The sequence below is a fragment of the Lampris incognitus genome, chromosome 17, assembly GCF_029633865.1.
Source record: "Lampris incognitus isolate fLamInc1 chromosome 17, fLamInc1.hap2, whole genome shotgun sequence".
NCBI lineage: Eukaryota > Metazoa > Chordata > Actinopteri > Lampriformes > Lampridae > Lampris > Lampris incognitus.
Window position 1 is genome coordinate 14,848,534 of NC_079227.1, and position 20,742 is coordinate 14,869,275.

The following is a 20,742-nucleotide window of genomic DNA, read 5'->3' on the forward strand; positions in this document are numbered from 1 at the left end:
TCATGCAGACTGAGGGCGGTCTGGCAGCGGCCTCACCTGGCGTTGACTGTGGTGTTTTGATGTCGTTGTGAGGAGTGCGGGGGCAGTGCGGTGATGTTCATTACTGCCTACCAATTAACAACACATGCAAGAAACTTAGAGATGTTATCGGTCACTGAGTTAATCATACAAACAATAGGCCGTAGTGGCACATCCTGTTTATGTGACCTTAGGTAAACCATACAGACAAGGTGCAGCTTCCCCTGGGTCTAATCTAAGGGACAAAATTCGGTCAACAACATTGTCCTGTTCTAATAGCTTCTGATATTCTATCACCTTTTTCTTGTAACCACTTCCTGGATCTTGTTTCAGGGGCTCGTAAGCATTCATGTTACTAAGTATCGTCACAACTTTCTCATGATAGTCGGCAATTTGCATATGAAACCAACTGCTGTTTTCGGTCGTTATGCTACTGTATTATTTATACGGGTGGGGATCTATTACCCAATTTCCCCTCAGGGACGAATAAAGTATTCTGATTCTGATACATGCAGTCAGTTGAGACTGAAGAGGTCACTTAGACGAGTGATGAAACGTTTCTCTCAGTAAATGGTGTGTCCTGATGAGCTGATTCAGCTTTCCTTGATTTTCTTACCTGGATTACTGAGAGTGCATAAAGACCGATTCACTCTCGTTTTGGAATGAGCTTTGTCTGCTTGGTGTTTCACCAGGCTATATTTGCGTTTTTTTTCAGCACTGTGTCCACCATTATTTTTATAGTCTTGCTGCCCAAAGGTTAATGCCCAGAAACGTCCCGAACACAGCAAAATAAGAAAATACAGGCAGAGGACAGGGTCTCTGCAGATACAGACACCGCCACACACATCTAGTGGCTCATTAGTAAGGATTGAGAGGGATTATTTTGGTATGAGTCTATACATAGATTTTTAGAAAAAGCCTACTCATTATACCTTTAATGACCATACAGTTGTTGAGTGATAGTCACTCAGAATATGATGCAATTAAGTGGTGTTGGTGTGTGTGTGTGTGTGTGTGTGTGTGTGTGTGTGTGTGTGTGTGTGTGTGTGTGTGTGTGTGTGCGTGCGCGGGGGATGACAAAATTGAAGATGAGTGAATGTTTGTGTGTGCATGGGATTAAAGGGAGAAAGAGACTACAAGCTGGTGTTTTCCAAATTCTATACTTTAACATACGGTAACCGGGTAAGTCTTTCATTAAATCAATCAAACCCTCATTCACCATGATGACCTGCTATGTGGGAGGCAGAATAACTTATCCTTACACAACAGCATTCAACATCCTAAAGAAATCCTCAGCAGATCACAATGGCTGGTGAAATGAGCTTGTAAGACCTCCATACTCATTCATTTTATGTCTTTGTATATTAACAGCATAAAATGTGATGTGTGTACATCCTCCTGCCCGTTATCACCTGATATAAGGCTCTGTGCTGCTGTCCCCAGTAAGCTGGTCCTTGGTGAGGTAGGTGTTGTGTGAAGAGGAGATGAAGTAGTGGGCCAGCGGGCGGTTCATGTCCTGGTATACCCTGCTGTGTTCAGGGTCAAACACACAGTTCTCCTTGGACAGCATGTACATGGTAAAACCATTAGGTGTCATGAACTGGTTCTTCTGGGCTGTATTGGGAAAAAGACAGACTCCCATCAGTATAGCAGAAAAATCAGCAACATCCAATTCAAATTTGTGAATGTTTGCAAACCGAAACCAAATGGCAATTTTCATCTCTGAAAAATTCAACTGCAAATGAAAAAAGTAATTCTTTCCCGATGCTTGTGATGTCTTTGGTAAGAAATCTGGAGCAATCAAGTGAAAGTTTATGATACAGCATAGTATACAGTATTATCAGCAGTAATTATTAGTAATATAACTGGTGTGTTGCAAGGAAAACTGGATATGCAACACTTTGAAGCTGTATAGTTTCAGATTGTGACGTTCCTCCTCTAAAACCTGCTACTAAAATACAGTGAAACATATTCCACATACTATATACCCTAGTTCAAAATAATATTTGTGTATCCTATTGTCTGTTCTATTGGTTTTCTTTTTTTCGTACCACAACAACATACCTGACATCAACATACACATGTACAGTGTAATGAGGATTGTACATGACATTTAATGACACTAGCCCCAAATTAGCATTTAATTTGTACATGGTATATAAGCATTATCAAGCATAAAAGTGTATTTTAGCATGATAAGGTGTAGCATTGTATAGTATAGGATAGTATAGCACAGTCTTGTATAATACAGTAAATGTAGTATAGTATAGTATAGTATAGAATCAGAATCTTGTTTATTGGCCATGTAGGTTTGCACATACATGGATTTTGACTCAGGTTTTGTGGCTCTTTCAGTGTACTTAAAATAGAATAACAACACTACAACACAACAATCTTCAGATATATACACAAGGATTGACTTATACAGGTGAAATAAGAGGTAATAAAGTACAATGGTGCAGAGAATATATCAGATGCTGAAACAGATGTTAGCAGGTTACTTACACACATGCCTGAGGTAGATGGGACATGACAGAGCATACCAGTATATGTACAATGTACAGTACAGTATACTAAACAAAATGGTTGGATTTATTCAACAGTGTTAAGTGTTCATTTGAATGAAAGCCTGCGGAAAGAAACTGTTTTTATATCTGGTTGTTTTGGGGTACAGTGCTCTGTAGCACCAACCAGAGGGGAGGAGTTGGAACAGGTTTTGACCAGGGTGTGATGGGTCTGTAGTGATGTTGCCTGCCCGTTTCCTGATTCTGGAGGTGTATAAGTCTTGAATGGAGGGCAGGTTGGCACCAATGATTTTCTTTGGAGACTTAACTGTCCGTTGTAGTCTGTCCCTGTCCTGTTTGGTGGCCGATCCAAACCAGAGAGTGATGGATGTGCAGAGGACAGACTGGATTATTGCAGCATAGAACTGAATCAGCAGTTCCTTAGGCAGGTTGAACTTCTTGAACTGGCGAAGAAAGTACATCCTCTGCTGGACCTTTTTGATGATTGTGTCTATGTTGGATGCCCACCTTAGGTCCTGGGATTGCAGAACCCAGAAATCTGTAGGTTTTCACCGCAAACACCGTGCTGTTGAGCATGGTGGGGGGGGGGGCATTGTTGAGGGACTCCTCCTTAAGTCCACTGTCATCTCCACTGTTTTGAGTGTGTTCAGCTCCAGGTTGTTATGGCCACACCAGAAGGCCAGCTGATCAACCTCCCATCTAGTATATGCAGATTTGTCACCATCCTGGATAAGGCCAGTGATGGTTGTGTCGTCCGCAAAATTTAGGAGTTTAACAGACGGGTCAACTGAGGTATAGTCATTTGTGTAAAGGGTGACGAGTAGAGAGGAGAGCACACATCCCTGGGGGGTGCCAGTGCTGATTATCTGGGTGCTGAATGTGATTTTCCCCAGCCTCACCAGCTGGCTCCTATCTGTCAGGAAGATTTTAATCCACTGGCAGATTGGGGCTGGTACAGTGAGCTGGGTGAGTTTGGAGTGGAGGATATCTGGGACAATGGTGTTAAACACTAAGCCGAAGTCCACAAACAGGACCCTTGCGTATGTCCCTGGGTAGTCGAGGTGCTGGAAGATGTAGTGCAATCCCATGTTGACTGCATCCTCTACTGACCTGTTTGCTCAGTAGGCAAACTGCAGGAGGTCGAGCAGGGGGCCTGTGATTTCCTTCAGGTGGGCCAACACCAGTCTCTCAAATAATTTCATGACCACAGACATTAGGGCAATGGGCCTGTAGTCATTTAATCCTGTGATACGGGGTTTCTTGGGGACCGGAATGATAGTGAAGCCCTTGAAGCAGGAAAGGACTTCACACAGCTCCAGTGATCTGTTGGAAGACCGGTGTGAAAATGGGGGCCAGCTGGTCAGTACAGACATAAAGACAGGAGGGTGACACGCCACCCAGGCCTGGTGCCTTCCTGATCTTCTGTCTCTGGAAGAGCTGGCACACTTCCTCAACACAGATCCTGGGTGCAGATGGGGGTCCGGTGGGGAGGGGAGAGTGGCTGGCAAGGAGTGCAGTTGGTTGTGTGTTGTGGCCGGAGAGGGTGAGGGGTGTGAAAGTTTTCAAACTTGCAGTAAAACCCATTTACGTCATCAGCCAGTTGATGGTTCCCTGCAGTGTGGGGGGATGGTCTCCTGTAGTTGGTAATGTCTTTCAAACCACTCCAGACTGATAATGGGTCACTGGCAGAAAACCTGTTTTTCAACTTTTCAGAGCACCTTTTTGCCACTCTGATCTCCTTTGTGAGTGTATTCCTGGCTTTGCTGTACCGGATCCTATCTCCACTCCTGTAGGCTTCCTCTTTGGCCTGACGAAGCTGCCTGAGTTTTGCTGTGAACCAGAGCTTATTGTTGTTGAAGGTACAGAAAGTTTTGGTGGGCACATACATGTCCTCACAAAAGCTGATGTAAGATGTCACAGTATCAGTAAGTTTGTCCAGGTCTGTAGATGCAGCCTCAAAAACACTCCAGTCAGTTCAGTTGAGGTGGGCCTGGTGCTCCAATTTTGATTCATTGGTCCATTTCCTCAAAGTTTTAACCACAGGCTTTGCAGGTTTTAGTTTCTGCCTGTAGGTTGGGATAAGATTAATCAGTCAGTGATCAGAGAGGAGGCCCAGGGCTGCACGGGGGACAGAGCGATAGACATCCTTTAATATTGTGTAGCAATGATCCAGAGTGTTTTTGTTTCTGGTGGGACATTTAACATGCTGTCTGTATTTTGGTAGTTCATAGCTTAGGTTTGCTCTGTTAAAATCCCCAAGGATAATGAGTAGGGAGGCTGGATATTTGCGCTCCATGTTTGTACTTTAATCAGCCAGGTGTTTTATTGCCTGGGGTGGGATATAGACACCGACAAGAATGAATGATGAAAACTCCCGCGGTGAAGAGAATGATTTTAGTCAATGAAAAAGGTCTTCAAGGTGAGGGCTGCATGATTTCTTTAACACTGTGACATCCATAAACCAACCTTTGTTTATGCAGAAGCATATACCGCTACCCTATTTTTTCCCCGACAGCTCCATTTTGCAGTCCGCCCAGAGGAGTTGGAACTGCGGCAGATGAAGTGCACTGTCCATCATATGTTCACTAAGCCAGGTTTCAGTGAGGCACAGGGCAGCAGATCTGGAAAAGTCCGAGTTTTTTTCCGTTTAGGAGTAGCAGTTAGCTCATCTTGTTGGCCAGAGAGTGGACATTCCCCAGACGGATTGACGGAAGCGCAGTTCTAAATTCCCGCTGTCACAATTAAATGAGCGATCTGGCTCACTTAAACCTTTGGCATCTTTATCGTAGTCTGCACAGGGCTGTACAGATCAAGACCTCAGTAAGACTTTCATTAAAATGTTCAAATAAAGTCCGTAAAAAAATTCTGTTCAGTTTGTCTAGTGGACAGTTGGAGGCTTAAAAGTTCTTCCCTGCTGGATGTGATCAGTGAGTGGGTGCTGGAAACTAAACAAATAAACAAAAACAGAAAAAGTACAAGAGTGCAGAACCAAGCCTACCGTCTTCGGCACCATTTTGATGATGTAATCCAGTATAATATAGTATAGTATAGTATAGTATGATATGGTACAGAATCTCATGTTATGATTTAGCACCATACAATAGAGTAGTATAATGTAGTGCACAGTAACACAGCATGGTATTGTACAGCATAGAATAACAATTTGTAGTGCGCCTATTGCCACTAAGCCCCGTACCCCACTCGTTGAGTTCATAGGTGAGTATGAGGCTTTGTGCATGGATCAGTGAGGTGTCCTCCCCCTGGTCCTTTAGGAAGGCCTTCAGGTCCACAGTGGACAACACGCACCCATTGGCAGAGTAGCGTGCAAATACAGCATCCAACTCTGGTCTCCGCAACAGCTCCCTACAGAATACCTCAATTTCCCCATGGTCAAGACGACCGTCTGCTGACCGGTCACACTTCTATTGGAGGGAAGGAGCGAGGAAAATAAGGAGAGAGAAGAAAAAGAGCACAGCAGAAAGAAACAGAAGGGACACAGAGAGAAATCAGAGGGGGGGGGGGGAAGACAAAGACAAAAGAGAAAAGAAGCAGAAAAAGGACATTACTACCAGCAGCCAAATTTTCATGGCAGATGACTTTACTTACTCCACAAGGATCTTTGACAGGCAGACAACCACAGTTGGAAAATTGTACTTATTATTTATGAAATCTACTTGTCTGGTTAAATACCGAGAGTAGCTGGTGCATTCTGAAATATGCAAGCAACTTTGGCCCATAGACAAAAGTGTAACACACAACGTAGTATAGAAAGGTAGGCAGTGTGAAAGATTGTACATGCCAGTTCCACAGTCAGGCTTTTTTTCTCTCTTTCTCTTTTTTCCTAAATTGTACTTGGCCAATTACCCTACTTTCCAAGCCATCCCAGTTGCTGCTCCACCCCCCTCTGCCAATCCGGGGAGGGCTACAGACTACCACATGCCTCCTCCGATACATGTGGAGTCGCCAGCTGCTTCTTTTCACCTGACAGTGAGGAGTTTCGCCAAGGGGATGTAGCACATAGGAGAATCACGCTATTCCCCTCAGTTCCCCCTGCCCCCCGAACAGGCGTCCCGACCAGAGGAGGTGCTAGTGCAGCAACCAGGACACATACCCACCTGGGATGACCCCCAAGGTTGGACAACCCCGGAGTTCAAACCCAGGACCTACTTGCTGTGAGGTGACAGCGCTAACCACTGTGCCACTGTGCCGTGGTCCCAGTAATATTTGTTGTTAAAGTGTACTGAAGTAGCATATCACATGACATGGTCACATGACATGGTTAAGGTACGTTTGAGCAAAAAAGATTATAAATGCAGTTGCAAGAACAAAACCTTTCCACTTTTATCTTGGGATGCTTGATTTGAAAGAGAACTTCAATTTAATTGTAATTAATTCCCCCTCCTCTTTCATCTGTTTCTATCTGTGGATGTCTTGTTTTTCTATGACTCACTCTTTATTGACAGGCAAATTCAGAATTGGTTGCAGCCGCTGATAGCACCATGAATTGCGCATCACTTGCATCTGCTATCTGTCTCGTCTCAAGGTCCGATTCACAAGATATTGGCATGAATGATATTACAGTGCAAACACACCTATAAAGGTTTACAGCCAAGTGCAATTTGCCTTGTTTTGCGCCCGATTGCAATTATCCATGTGGCAAATTATAAATGATGGCTTTGCGTCAAGAACACAGTAGGTGTGGTATTATTGTATTTGAACAATAGGAATGAGGCCGGGGCGGAAGGGGTTAGTGTGTTCCGGCAGAGCGACGAAATTAATAAAGTAGTTACATATTTAGCTCAGTTTGTCTCACATGCATACAATGTCATCCTTGATGTGATCAAGTATAGCAAGAATTGTTTGACCTGCCAAGCTGTATCTGTGAATGATTTCGGTCTCAGCTAAATCAAAAAGTGATAGTCTCCTTCGAAATATCCACTCACGAGCACGCCTGGCATGACGACGCCTTCGCCTGACTACAATCACCGCTGCCATGATCACTGGAAAGTCTGGGCGTCAGTTACCACCAACTCTCTGAAGACGCCAATAATTTTCCCTCCATCTGCATGTGGCTATTGACAATGGTGTTCGAGTTGGACTTTATTTTCCAATGAGGCTCATTTGCAGACAAAGGGGCTAATTTTGCGCCAAATATATGCATATTACCTAGAGTAAATACATGCAAATAGCACTGGAGCACCGAGACGCTATATGCTTGGCAGCGCAGATGGGGTGCATTTCACCCTTTGCGGGTGCTTTGAGAATTGCACGATCTCTTTTTGTCTTATTTGTGCAGGTTCAGCGGCCGCAGAAGCCATGCATGCAATCCTTTGGTGAATTCACTGGTTTGTCAGTGACAGTTATTTGCGGTGCTTTAACTCAGTGGTTCTCAACCTTTTCGAGCTGCGACGGGAATGTCGCCCCAGACACCAGATTTAAAACTCCAGTACACTGCGAAAGAAAGGGACATTTATCTGGCGGTGATAGGCTTAATCATCATTGTGTGAACTCGTTTGGCAAGGGCTTGAATGCCATGGACATTCATTTACATGTAAAATTCCCACATTCTAGCTTTAACTGTGTGCTCTCCCTCATGCCTCTCGGGACGATCAATCACGTTTTGCACATACATTCATGCATTTAATAATTCATCCATTGATTAAGAACTCAGATCTGAAAATCAAATATTTTATTACCTCATTACTTTATGATTTTAGTACTTTGCCATGCTAATTATATCCCACTGGCACACTCCAGGTTTTTTAGTGTCAGGTTAGGGCAGGCTAGGCTAAAGCTGTCAGGCCTGAATCAAACTCATGGAGATGTTATTTTTCTTTAACAAACACATTCGCCACAAAGAAGAGGAAGTCAATACAAACAGAGAACAGTAGAGTAAACATTTAGATGTAAATGTGGGTGTGTGCGTGCGTGCGTGTGTACTTGTATGTGTGTCTGTGCCCACCTGAAAGAGGCTGCGCGCATACTGTTCACTTAGGTTGATGTTAATCATTTGCAGCAGCGTCTGCACTTCTTCATAACTCATCTTACCATCATGGTTCTGGTCGGCCCGTCTCAGATAGGCATGAATCCAGGTGGCAGACCGACAGTTAAGGAAAGAACCAGCAGCACAAAATGTAAAGTAGTACTCCGACTGTAACGCTGAAGTGTGTGGCAGTAGGATGAGGAAAAAAACAAGTGGGCTTGTGGACCAAAGGATTTGCTGGTTCAAATCCAAGGTACAGCCGTGGTAGTAAGTAAATCTGAAATCAGATTTCCCCAATCTGCCCCTCACTCTGACAGCAAGAGCTACGTACAAGGTGCAACAGCCGTTGTCTCTTGTGTGCCGTAAGCTCAGCAGTAAACAGTTCTCACCACTGTAAAAATTGCATCTTTGGATTAGGGTCATAGCCAGGGCAAAACTTTAACTGAGGTGCAGAAGCGTAAGTAGAGCGGGTGTATTTTATAGCTACACATTTGTACTTTTTCTCCAGGGAATTCTGAGTTTCAGTCGTGCAATTTCCTGCATTCTGGTGAATTTTTAATGCAAGTGAATCACAACGTAACACTATGAACCGCAAATCGACTTTAAGGACAAAGAGCTGAAATTATTCTGGAAAAAAAAAGTTTATCTTAGCAATTTTCTAAAATAAATAAGTAAATAAAATAAGTAGCTACCTCTTAATCTGACTGCCTATAATTATTCATCTACATCGTTATCATTATTTTCATGACCCACACAATTGTTAGCCTAATTGTAGACAAAGGTGTAGTGCATTATAAGTGAACAGTTTGGAAATATGTGAAAATTCAGATGAGTGAAAGAGCATGTACTGAGTTGGGTAGCCCATACTGAGCTGAGATGTTTGGAAAGGAAGACAAGAACCCAAGTGAAGTTTAACATTTTATCTTAAATCTGTTGTAAAAAATAAAAAAGACACTGGGAACTGCTTCCTGGGGTCATTTTAGTGTCCACTAACTTAGTAGATACTAAAATATGTTAGTAGACACTAAAATAAAACATTTTAGTGTCTACTAACGTACTAGACACTAAAATGTTAGTCACTGCTGGTAGGCTCTCGTTGTTCTTATCTCTCCGACTATCAGATGTGACAGAAACATGGTCGCTTATCACGGAGGAATAAGCTCTAATTGGCTGAAATAAGTCTTACTTTGCGGATCAATATGACCATAAGGCCTACAGAGAATTCGCTCTGTCATGTCCATCTACCTCAGGCATGTATACAAGTAACCTGCTAAAAATCTATTTCAGCATCTCTGATATATCCTCTGCACCACTGCACTTTATCGCCTCTTATTTCGCCTGTATAAGTCGATCGCTGTGTATATATCTGAAGATTGTTTTGTTGTTACTCTATGTTAAGAACACTGAGAGAGCCACGAAACCGGAGTCAAATTCCAAGTATGTACAAACCTACATGGCAAATAAACTTGATTCTGACTCTTGGTTGACTGATCTACCTAGCTCTGCTAACATTAGCCTAACAGATGCATCGACAGGGGGATTTATCTACTACTACTATTACTTTCAGCTGCTCCCGTTAGGGGTCGCCACAGCGGATCATGCATTTCCATCTCTTCCTGTCCTCTACATCTTCCTCTGTCACACCAGCCAACTGCATGTCCTCCCCCACCAAATCCATAAACCTCCTCTTTGGCCTTCCTCTTTTCCTCTTCCCTGGCAGCTCCATATTCAGCATCCTTCTCCCAATATACCCAGCATCTCTCCTCCGCACATGTCCAAACCATCTCAATCTTGCCTCTCTTGCTTTGTCTCCAAACCGTCCAACCTGCGCTGTCCCTCTAATATACTCGTTCCTAATCCTGTCCTTCTTCGTCAATCCCATCTTAGCATCTTAGACTCTGCCACCTCCAGCTCCACCTCCTGTCTTTTTGTCAGTGCCACTGTCTCCCAACTATACAACATAGCTGGTCTCACAAACATCTTGTAAACCTTCCCTTTAACTCTTGCTGGTACCCTTCTGTTGAAAATCACTCCTGACACTCTTCTCCTGCCACTCAACCCTGCCTGCACTCTCTTCTTCACCTCTCCTCCATACTCTCCGTTACTTTGAACAGTTGACCCCAAATATTTAAACTCATATGCTTTCGCCACCTCTACTCCTTGTATCCTCACTATTCCACTGTCCTCCCTCTTGTTCACGCATAGGTATTCCATCTTGCTCCTACTGACTTTCATTCCTCTTCTCTCTGGCGCATACCTCCACCTCTCCAGGCTCTCCTCAACCGGCACCCTACTCTCACTACAGATCACAATGTCACCCGCGAACGTCATCGTCCATGGAGACTCCTGCCTGATCTCGTCCGTCAACCTGTCCATCACCATTGCAAACAAGAAAGGGCTCAGAGCTGATCCTTGATGTAATCCCACCTCCACCTTGAACCCATCTGTCATTCCAACCGCACACCTCACCATTGTCACACTTCCCTCATACATATCGTGCACCATTCCTAAATACCTCTCTGCCACTCCCAACTTTCTCATACAATACCACACCTCCTCTCTCGGCACCCTGTCATATGCGTTCTCTAAATCTACAAAGACACAATGCAACTCTTTCTGGCCTTCTCTATACTTCTCAATCAACATTCTCAAAGCAAACATCGCATCTGTGGTGCTCTTTCGTGGCATGAAACCATACTGCTGCTCGCTAATCATCACCTCTCCTCTTAACCTAGCTTCTATTACTCTTTCCTAAATCTTCATGCTGTGGCTGATCAACTTTATACTTCTGTAGTTGCTACAGTTCTGCACATTGCCCTTGTTCTTGAAAATCGGTACCAGTATGCTTCTTCTCCACTCCTCAGGCACCCTCTCCCTTTCCAAGGTTGTGTTAAACAATCTAGTTAAAAACTCCACTGCCATCGCTCCTAAACACCTCCATGCCTCCATGTTTTCGACATCAGTAGGGGGATTTGTAATGATGTCAAAACACTTATGTTCACAAAATAAAATCATGTTCATTCACACACACACATAATGCAAAACGTCAGCCTGAGAGGGAAAAAATTACCCAAGTCCAGACCTCAGTGACCTGGTAGCTGGACCAAAGCTAACACAGATGACCAAATGTTCAAACCACGTCAAACTGTATGGGGACACTGTTGTACTGTAATACTGATGGTAGAAATGATAGATTAGCTGTCCAACAGAAGCATCGCCACATTGTCTTCACGTTTCAATGCTTTTTTCTGTTTGAATATGAACATATTTTCCGCTTAACCAGCGTTCATACTACTCGGTCAAAAATTTCCACAGTGTTGTATGGAGAGTGTCTCCAACCATGGTAAAGATGTCAGTTGGCGTTATGTAACATGACTCCATGGTCCAGATGGATCAAATACCTAGTTATTCATGGATATAAATCCCAGATTTCAGTTTTAACACTCCTTGCAACAGCTTCCTCAGAGGTATCCTTGAGCAAATCAATCAATCAATCAATCAATCAATCAATCAATCAATTTATCTATCTATAATTATTTGCTCACAACACATGCCACATTATCAAAAATGGTTTCATTAAAACATCGGGACATATAGCATGTTTTTAAGGATATTGATCAAGTTTCTCCTTTTGGGTCATGTTCTCCACCCTCTCCTGGACGGTGCGTATGCCCCGTGCCCAGCGCTGCGCCTCCTCCTTGCTCTGGCAGAGGAGGTCCAGGCTCTTGCGCGGGCCCTTGAAGACCACCGTCAGACATTGGCTCTCAGGCACTGAGTCGGCAACACGACGCAGCATCTCTGACTGGCAGCCCTCCCGCACACACTCCACCTCTGTTATTGAGACTGAAGGCATGCCAGGAAAATATAGACAGAAAGAGAGGGAGCGAGAGAGAGAGATGAGGAGAGAAAAGGAGATGAGAGAAGAAAGACAAACAGAATGGGCGGGGGGTGAGAGGAGGGGTAATGAGGAGGAGACAGAGGAAAAGGGAGGGAAGAGAATATACCACACTAAGCGAAAGACACGAAGACAAAAGCGAGCCCTCAGCACAACTCCATGCCCGAATAAACATACCATCACACACTAAGAAATACACATTACAGAATCGTAGCTGTCTCTTTAAATTTCTGTTCTGCTTTCTTACACACACACACACACACACACACACACACACACACACACACACACACACACACACACACACACACACTAACTTCGACAGATTTGTATTTCTTTTTCTTCTGCTTAAGAAGTTCACAACAGTATTTCAGTGATTCTTTTAATTAAAAAAAAACAAGATTTTCTTTGTGACGCATTGTCAAGCAGCAGTGAAATTACAGGATATTCAGCCACTTTCCTGCCATTGTTCCTTATCTAGGCCGCTGTGTAGAGTGTGTTTAGGGTGGTGCTGCTTTAAGTCATTCGCACACACTCAGCCGCAGTCACAAAACAAGAACAGAGATTTCCTACATGCATACACATACACATTAACAAACAAAAAAACCCCACAATGAACCAACAGTCTACCTCGGTTGATCAAACTCAACTTTGTGTGGGGTGTAATGCTGGATTCAGTTCTTGACTACTTTTGACTGAGCTGACCAGTCTTCTTCAAATAACATTGCTTCTGTCTGTCAAAAGTTGAATAAAACAAGCAATGCTGAGAACTATCCATCCATCCATTATCTGAACCACTTATCCTGCTCTCAGGGCCGCGGGGATGCTGGAGCCTATCCCAGCAGTCATTAGGCAGCAGGCGGGGAGACACCCTGGACAGGCCGCCAGGCCATCACAGGGTCCAAACATACACCCATTCATACCTAGGGACAATTTAGTACGGCCAATTCACCTGACTTACATGTCTTTGGACTGTGGGAGGAAACCAGAGCCCCCGGAGGAAACCCACACAGACACGGAGAAAACATGCAAACGCCATACGGAGGATGACCCACCAAGGTTGGACTACCCCAGGGCTCGAACCCAGGACCTTCTTGCTGTGAGGCGACCACGCTAACCCCTGTGCCACCCCATGATGAGAACTATGCATGGCAAATTTCTTATCAAACTTTCAACACGCTACAAAATAGTAGTCTCACACACACACACACACAAAATCATCCATATATTATGCATATAGATTTATAGGGCAGGATGTGTGTGTGTGTGTGTGTGTGTGTGTGTGTGTGTGTGTGTGTGTGTGTGTGTGTGTGTGTGTGTGTGTGTGTGTTATACATACATAGACTGATTGTGCAGCAATACAGGAGACCCACATTTGGATTACACAGAATAAATGGCTAATGTGGTACTGGGTTAACCTGTCTCTTAAAATACCTGTCTGTAATTTGAGGGTAAATATGGCAGGAAACAGCACCAACACTGGCTTGGCAGCTGGAACAATGTTGTGCTGTTTATCCCAATTCTTCCTAAAATTAGATACAAAAACTTCATTTAATCTGTTGCCGACTACCGAGGTGGGCTGAGGGCTTTATGAAAGCAGGTTTGGTAACTGGGGGCAAAAGATGGGTGTACTCACATTCACTGGACACACACACACACACACACACTCTTGTGCAAACACAGATGCACACAAGGTTTTCCTCAGAATAGTATGGGAAAGTTGCCTCTGCATCTGTCTCACAAACAGCACTGGATGTGGGTTTTTTTTCTTCTTCTATGCGTTTATTCATCCATCACACCTTGACGCAAATTCCAGTATGACTGTGTGTAGGTTACCTTTGGCAACCACGTCACACTGTATGAAGAATCATAGCAATACAAGCTTAATATACAGTGTCTCTATTATCCAAACAGAGGTTGGTGTTTGCCAATCTCTTTTTGCCAAAGGCTCCATCAGCCTGTTTCGTGTGCCCTCTGCAGAGCTACGGCCAAGAACAAAGCATGCGGGAACACCGTATTACTGATAGAAGGGATTCAAATACACAGAAGAGTGAGTTCTGCTCAAAATACTACAGGGACAGACTCGCTGAGAGAGGTCGGAGAAGGCCCTCCTGGTTTGAGAGCCTTTGCCCACAACCACTGCAGGTTTCAATTCCCTGCAACAGCTTTGGGGTCATTTACAGCCACCGGGTGGGTGATCGGTGTCTTGCCCAAAAGCAGCTCCCCTGGAGCGGTTTGAGCCCAGGCGCTTGGTCTGAAGGACAGGCTCCTGACTCACTATGTCGCTGTTCCAAAGTGTCTGCATCGATTTGGACCTGTGTCAGTATCTTGAATGGCATCTATGAAAAGTCACCGACGCTTTTGTTTCCACTGTTTTTTTAATTCCTTATTTGGATAAGTTGCTTTAACAAGCACATTCATTCTAAAGTGCTGCATGGAGAAGAAAAAAGGCATGACTGTAGATAAGAACAAGAGATGAAAACAATAAAAAAACAACATCATGAGGTTTGAAAATCCTGATCCAAGTACAGTACAGCACGAGTATGTGTGTGTTCCTGATCTGAAAAGCTAGGCACATGTGCGTGTATATCTAGCTCTTTGATAAGGAAGTGACACATATCTCTAATGACGTAGTTAACCTCTGGGTGTCATGAGAGCGGGAGATGCCAGGCACACACCCAGCTATTGGTGGTTGGAGTAGGGATCCCAAAATACAGGAGGCCACCACACACACACACACACACTTTGCCACATCATAAGGAAATCTGTTCTTGGGGCAATTAAAGACCTTGTGCTGCGCTGTATCTAAATTCGGAGGCTAACCTAGTGGTTAAACAGGATTGTAACCATATAGAACAAAACCACAGGCTCCTCGGCGCAATCCCACCACCATATCATGTTCGACCTCTTCTTCTTTAGCTAGGATGGGCTACAGTGCCCATCTTAAAATAGACCAACACTGTAATCAAGGCATTGTGAGTGACCCTGGGACAGTGAGGGAGGAGACATCTGTCACTGTGTTTGCCTGCCTTTTTGTGTGTGTGTGTGTGTGTGTGTGAGCTCAGCAAAGAAGGAATCATTCACATGTTCCAAAGTCTTAACAGTGCAAAAACAATTTCCATGGAAAGGTGAAAACCTCATTAATATAATTTCTTATGACGATTGTTTTCATCCTCCAGATTGCATAAATTAAAAGATTGTATATATACATATACAATCCAGTTAGTGTGTGTGTGTGTGTGTGTGTATGTATGTATATATATATATATATATATATATATATATATATATATATATATACACCCCACTGTGATTCAACTTTTCTGGGATTTATGTACTCTTTGATGTGAGTGTCTTTCACTGAGAAGTGGATATATGTGTGATGGTGTATGATGGTACCGTATGGCACAGTGGGTAGAGTATGACATTATCACTGCCAGTGTAAGTGGCTTAATGAACCTCGCTGTTATTGTGAGGTTCATTAACTGAAACTGTCTGGCAGATCTACTACTACTACTACTTTCGGCTGCTCCCGTTAGTGAATCTGTCTAGCAGATGAAATATTAATATTTGTAGGGTTTAGCCTTGTTTAAATTATTATCCATCAAATGAAATAGCCTAAAAGGGGAAAAATACGAAGTCCTTTTTTGATATATGGATTCACTATTCTGGATTATCCACTGTGGCGACCCATAACGGGAACAGCCGAAACTAGGAGTAGTAGTAGATTCTGTGTTGCTGGTGAGATCTACATTCTGGTAAAAAACATAACACTGTACTGTTTTATCCATCCATTCATCCATTTCCCAAACCGCTTATCCTGCTCTCAGGGTTGCAGGGATGCTGGAGCCTATCCCAGCAGTCATTGGGCGGCAGGCGGCGAGACACCCTGGACAGGCCGCCAGACTATCACACAGGGCTGACATACATATACACACACACACACACACACACACACACACACACACACACACACACACACACACACACACACACACACACACACACATATTCATACCTACGGACAATTTAGTATGGCCAATTCACCTGACCCGCATGTCTTTGGACTGTGGGAGGAAACCAGAGCCCCCGGAGGAAACCCATGCAGACATGGGGAGAACATGCAAACTCCACACAGGATGACCCGGGACGACCCCCAGTTTGGACTACCCCGGGGCTCGAACCCAGGACCTTCTTGCTGTGAGGCGCCCACACTAACCATTCATTTTTTTAAAGACTATTTTAACGGTAGTTTTTGTTCTTTTAGAAAGTTGAATAAAGAGTTAGAGAATAAAGGTTGGAGGAAGTGGGCATGACATGGAAGGTCTATGGCCAAATTCAAATCTTACATATTGTGGTTTGGTCTGAGATTGTGCATACTGTCAAACTTATACTACCATGAAAGCCATGGACATATATATATACTCGCTGGCCACTTTATTAGGTACACCTTGCTAGTACCGGGTTGGACCCCCTTTTGCCTTCAGAACTGCCTTAATCCTTCGTGGCATAGATTCAACAAGGTACTGGAAACATTCCTCAGAGAGTTTGGTCCATATTGATATGATAGCATCACGCAGTTGCTGCAGATTTGTCGGTTGCACATCCATGATGCGAATCTCCCGGTCCACCACATCCCAAAGGTGCTCTATTGGATTGAGATCTGGTGACTGTGGAGGCCATTTGAGTACAGTGAACTCATTGTCATGTTCAAGAAACCAGTCTGAGATGATTCGAGCTTTATGACATGGCGCGTTATCCTGCTGGAAGTAGCCATCAGAAGATGGGAACACTGTGGTCATAAAGGGATGGACATGGTCAGCAACAATACTCAGGTAGGCTGAGGCATTGACACGATGCTCAATTGGTACTAAGGGGCTCAAAGTGTGCCAAGAAAATATCCCCCACACCATTACACCACCACCACCAGCCTGAACCGTTGATACAAGGCAGGATGGATCCATGCTTTCATGTTGTTGATGCCAAATTCTGACCCTACCATCCGAATGTCGCAGCAGAAATCGAGACTCATCAGACCAGGCAACGTTTTTCCAATCTTCTATTGTCCAATTTTGGTGAGCCTGTGCGAATTGTAGCCTCAGTTTCCTGTTCTTAGCTGACAGGAGTGGCACCCGGTGCGGTCTTCTGCTGCTGTAGCCCATCTGCCTCAAGGTTCGACATGTTGTGCATTCAGAGATGCTCTTCTGCATACCTCGGTTGTAATGAGTGGTTATTTGAGTTACTGTTGCCTTTCTATCAGCTCAAACCAGTCTGGCCATTCTCCTCTGACCTCTGGCATCAACAAGGCATTTTCGCCCACAGAACTGCCACTCACTGGATATTTTCTCTTTTTCGGACCATTCTCTGTAAACCCTAGAGATGGTTGTGCGTGAAAATCCCAGTAGATCAGCAGTTTCTGAAATACTCAGACCAGCCCGTCTGGCACCAACAACCATGCCACGTTCAAAGTCACTTAAATCACCTTTCTTCCCCATTCTGATGCTCGGTTTGAACTGCAGCAGATCGTCTTGACCATGTCTACATGCCTAAATGCATTGAGTTGCTGCCAAGTGATTGGCTGATTAGACATTTGCGTTAACGAGCAGTTGGACAGGTGTGCCTAATAAAGTGGCCGGTGAGTGTATGTTGTGTCTTTGACATGACACTTGAACCCGTTCTTGTTGAAATATTGGATGATTCTTGAAAAACACCAGTCAGGAAGAACTGATGCCATCTTTGCTTCATTCCAAGATGATTTTCCTCCAAAAACTGGGTTATGGCACAGTAATAATAGGCAAAAAAGTTTCAATGATAGGTCTGGAAAAAATGAACAGACGCTGAGACAGACACACATTTGGACTTCTGAACAGCTCATTCACCCACATACACCCACATACGCAGTTTGTATAAGCATATACACATGAACACATGCACATTTTGTCATTTTCCTCGTCCTTGAACCTCGCACTTCTACATCTCACATGTCCAAACATATCCTACTGGCACACATGCACACACAAATTTTCTCTCTCAAGTCAAACAGCTTACACACAGAAACACAAACACAGATAAACAGATGCACTCACAGGACTGCTGCTCCTTGGCACGGCTGGAGGTTTTGTGGGACTGACACCAGACAGTGACGCCGTCCTCCATCAGCCTCAATGTTCGTCTCTTCTGCCAGCGAGGCGACCGTACCTTCATCAACAACAAATCAACCCATCAATCAAATTCAAACACATAATCACAGCAAGTTGAATCAGTTCATCTGGACAAAACGTGTATTGGGAGATAATGTTATCACTCATCTAAGTGACATCTTCAGTCTCAACTGACTGCAGGTATCCCCACCCTTATAAACAATGCAGTGGCACAACGACTAAAAACAACGATGGGTTTCATATGCAAATTGCTGTGACTGTTAATTAGAGTTTCAATGGCAATGTGTACTAATCACAAAGGATTGGGGAATAGTTGCAATCACAGTTGTGACCACTGGCCTGTAGATGGGTGTAGACTGCAGAGTGCACCAGCCAATCGAAGAGAGGAGAAGGACAACAGCTGCCTAAGTGTAAACCAGGCGTGATTCCGTATGTGGCAGGAGTGTCGGAAAAGTTGAGACACGTATTTTCCAAACACTGTGTCTGAGTTGCTTTCAAACCCCAAAACACGCTGTGTGATCAGGTCCCCGGGCACAAACAGAGCAATATAGTGTGCGCTTGTTAAGTGCCAGGAGGATTGCTGTGACTTCTACATCTTGGAAACCAAACAAACGTTGGCCAAGAGGATGGCACAACACAGAAGAGCTAAATGTGTCAGGCCAGGATTCTGCAGTCTACACCCATCTACAGGCCAGTGGCCACTCTTTCAAGGATGAGGATGTGCACATCCTTGATAGGGAGGGACACTGGTTTGAACGGGAGGTCAAACAAAGAGGTCATCTATGTGAAGATGGAATGACCATCCCTGAACCGATGGGAGGGCTAAGAATAAATCTGTCGCCATTTTACAATGCTGTGATTGCAACCATTCCCCAATCATCTGTTTATAGTACACATGGCTGTTTAACTCTAGTTCACGGTCACTGCAATTTGCATATGAAACCAATCGTTGGTTTGGGTCGTTATGCAACTGTATTGTTTATAAGAATGGGGATACCTGCAGTCAGCTGAGACTGCAGAGGTCACTTAGATAAGTGATGTAACATTTCTCTCTCAGTAAACGTGTCCAGATTCAACCTTCTGTGATTTCCTTACCTAGATTATTGAGCATGCATAAAGACATTTTTGACTCAAACTAGCACACAGGATTCAACAGGAAGCGATTAACAAACAATAACAGCCGCCAAAAATACTACCACTTCCTTTTAAAACTACTACTACTATTTAGGACATATACCACCCGATTTGATATAATGATGATATTTTAGTGCTGATTAAATACGTATCGCAATTAATGCGATTCGATATTATAAATATCGAGATTCAATATTACGATTTTAAAGCCATATGTTGCACGAGTTTAAAACATGAACGTGATTCCCTGACAAAAATCATTCAAACAATTCAAATTCAGTTATTCAGAGATATAGAAATCATTACATCCAACCTCTTCACAGCATCTGTTCTTTATAACTCAACATTGTGGTTCAGGGAAGACGCAGCGATATTAAACTGTTAATCTCGAAGCGTTCCACTGTCTTGTTAGATTACGATCTTTAGCTAGCTGACTAGCTTTACTGCTTTTCTCTCTGGTTGGTTCACCAAAGAGGAAGTTCCGCCTTCACCTCTCTGGTGGGCCAATCACTGCTCAGTAATTAAATAAATGTCCGGTACTACTTGTGTCTATCATGACTGTCGCCGTACGTACCCAAAAAGGGGGCCACGAGTCTAGTATTTGTAAACGTTACTACGTTCATTTCGAAGAGATCACCACGGAGAAATTGGTTTAAAACGAAACGCCTCTCAGTTGTTGCGCTGTCGGCTGTACAAATTGTAAAGATGGTAAAAACAAGCATCTGCATTTTTATCGCATGCCGAAAGGGAAAACTCCAATCGAAAAACGAAGAAGACAGGCGTGGATTCATGCGATCCGTCGGGAGGACTGGAAGACGTGATCAGAAGAACGCGAAGATTTGCGGAGAACATTTCATATCTGGTATGTGTCCGTTTCTTACACAAATAAGTATTGTGATTGAACATAAGTAAGTAACAGCTCTAAACGTCATAGTGTAACGTGCATGGATAAGTAGACACGTCGGTCCTTGGCTAACGGGTCGGACCCTTTAGTCGACTGATTAACTGTCGCTTGCGGAGGGGGAG

General features: G+C 43.9%; 1 protein-coding gene across 1 annotated transcript in view; it reads right to left on the reverse strand.

Annotated features, from left to right (window-relative positions):
* plcd3b (phospholipase C, delta 3b) overlaps positions 1-20,742 on the reverse strand; it is a 46,948-nt gene that overhangs the window by 19,063 nt on the left and 7,143 nt on the right. Inside the window, exons 3-7 of the mRNA XM_056296687.1 lie at positions 18,508-18,619; positions 12,141-12,369; positions 8,506-8,635; positions 5,740-5,965; positions 1,431-1,632 (exon numbers count right to left, since the gene is read on the reverse strand). Of these exons, the coding sequence (XP_056152662.1) occupies positions 1,431-1,632; positions 5,740-5,965; positions 8,506-8,635; positions 12,141-12,369; positions 18,508-18,619 (899 nt within the window). The remainder of the gene's footprint in view (positions 1-1,430; positions 1,633-5,739; positions 5,966-8,505; positions 8,636-12,140; positions 12,370-18,507; positions 18,620-20,742) is intronic.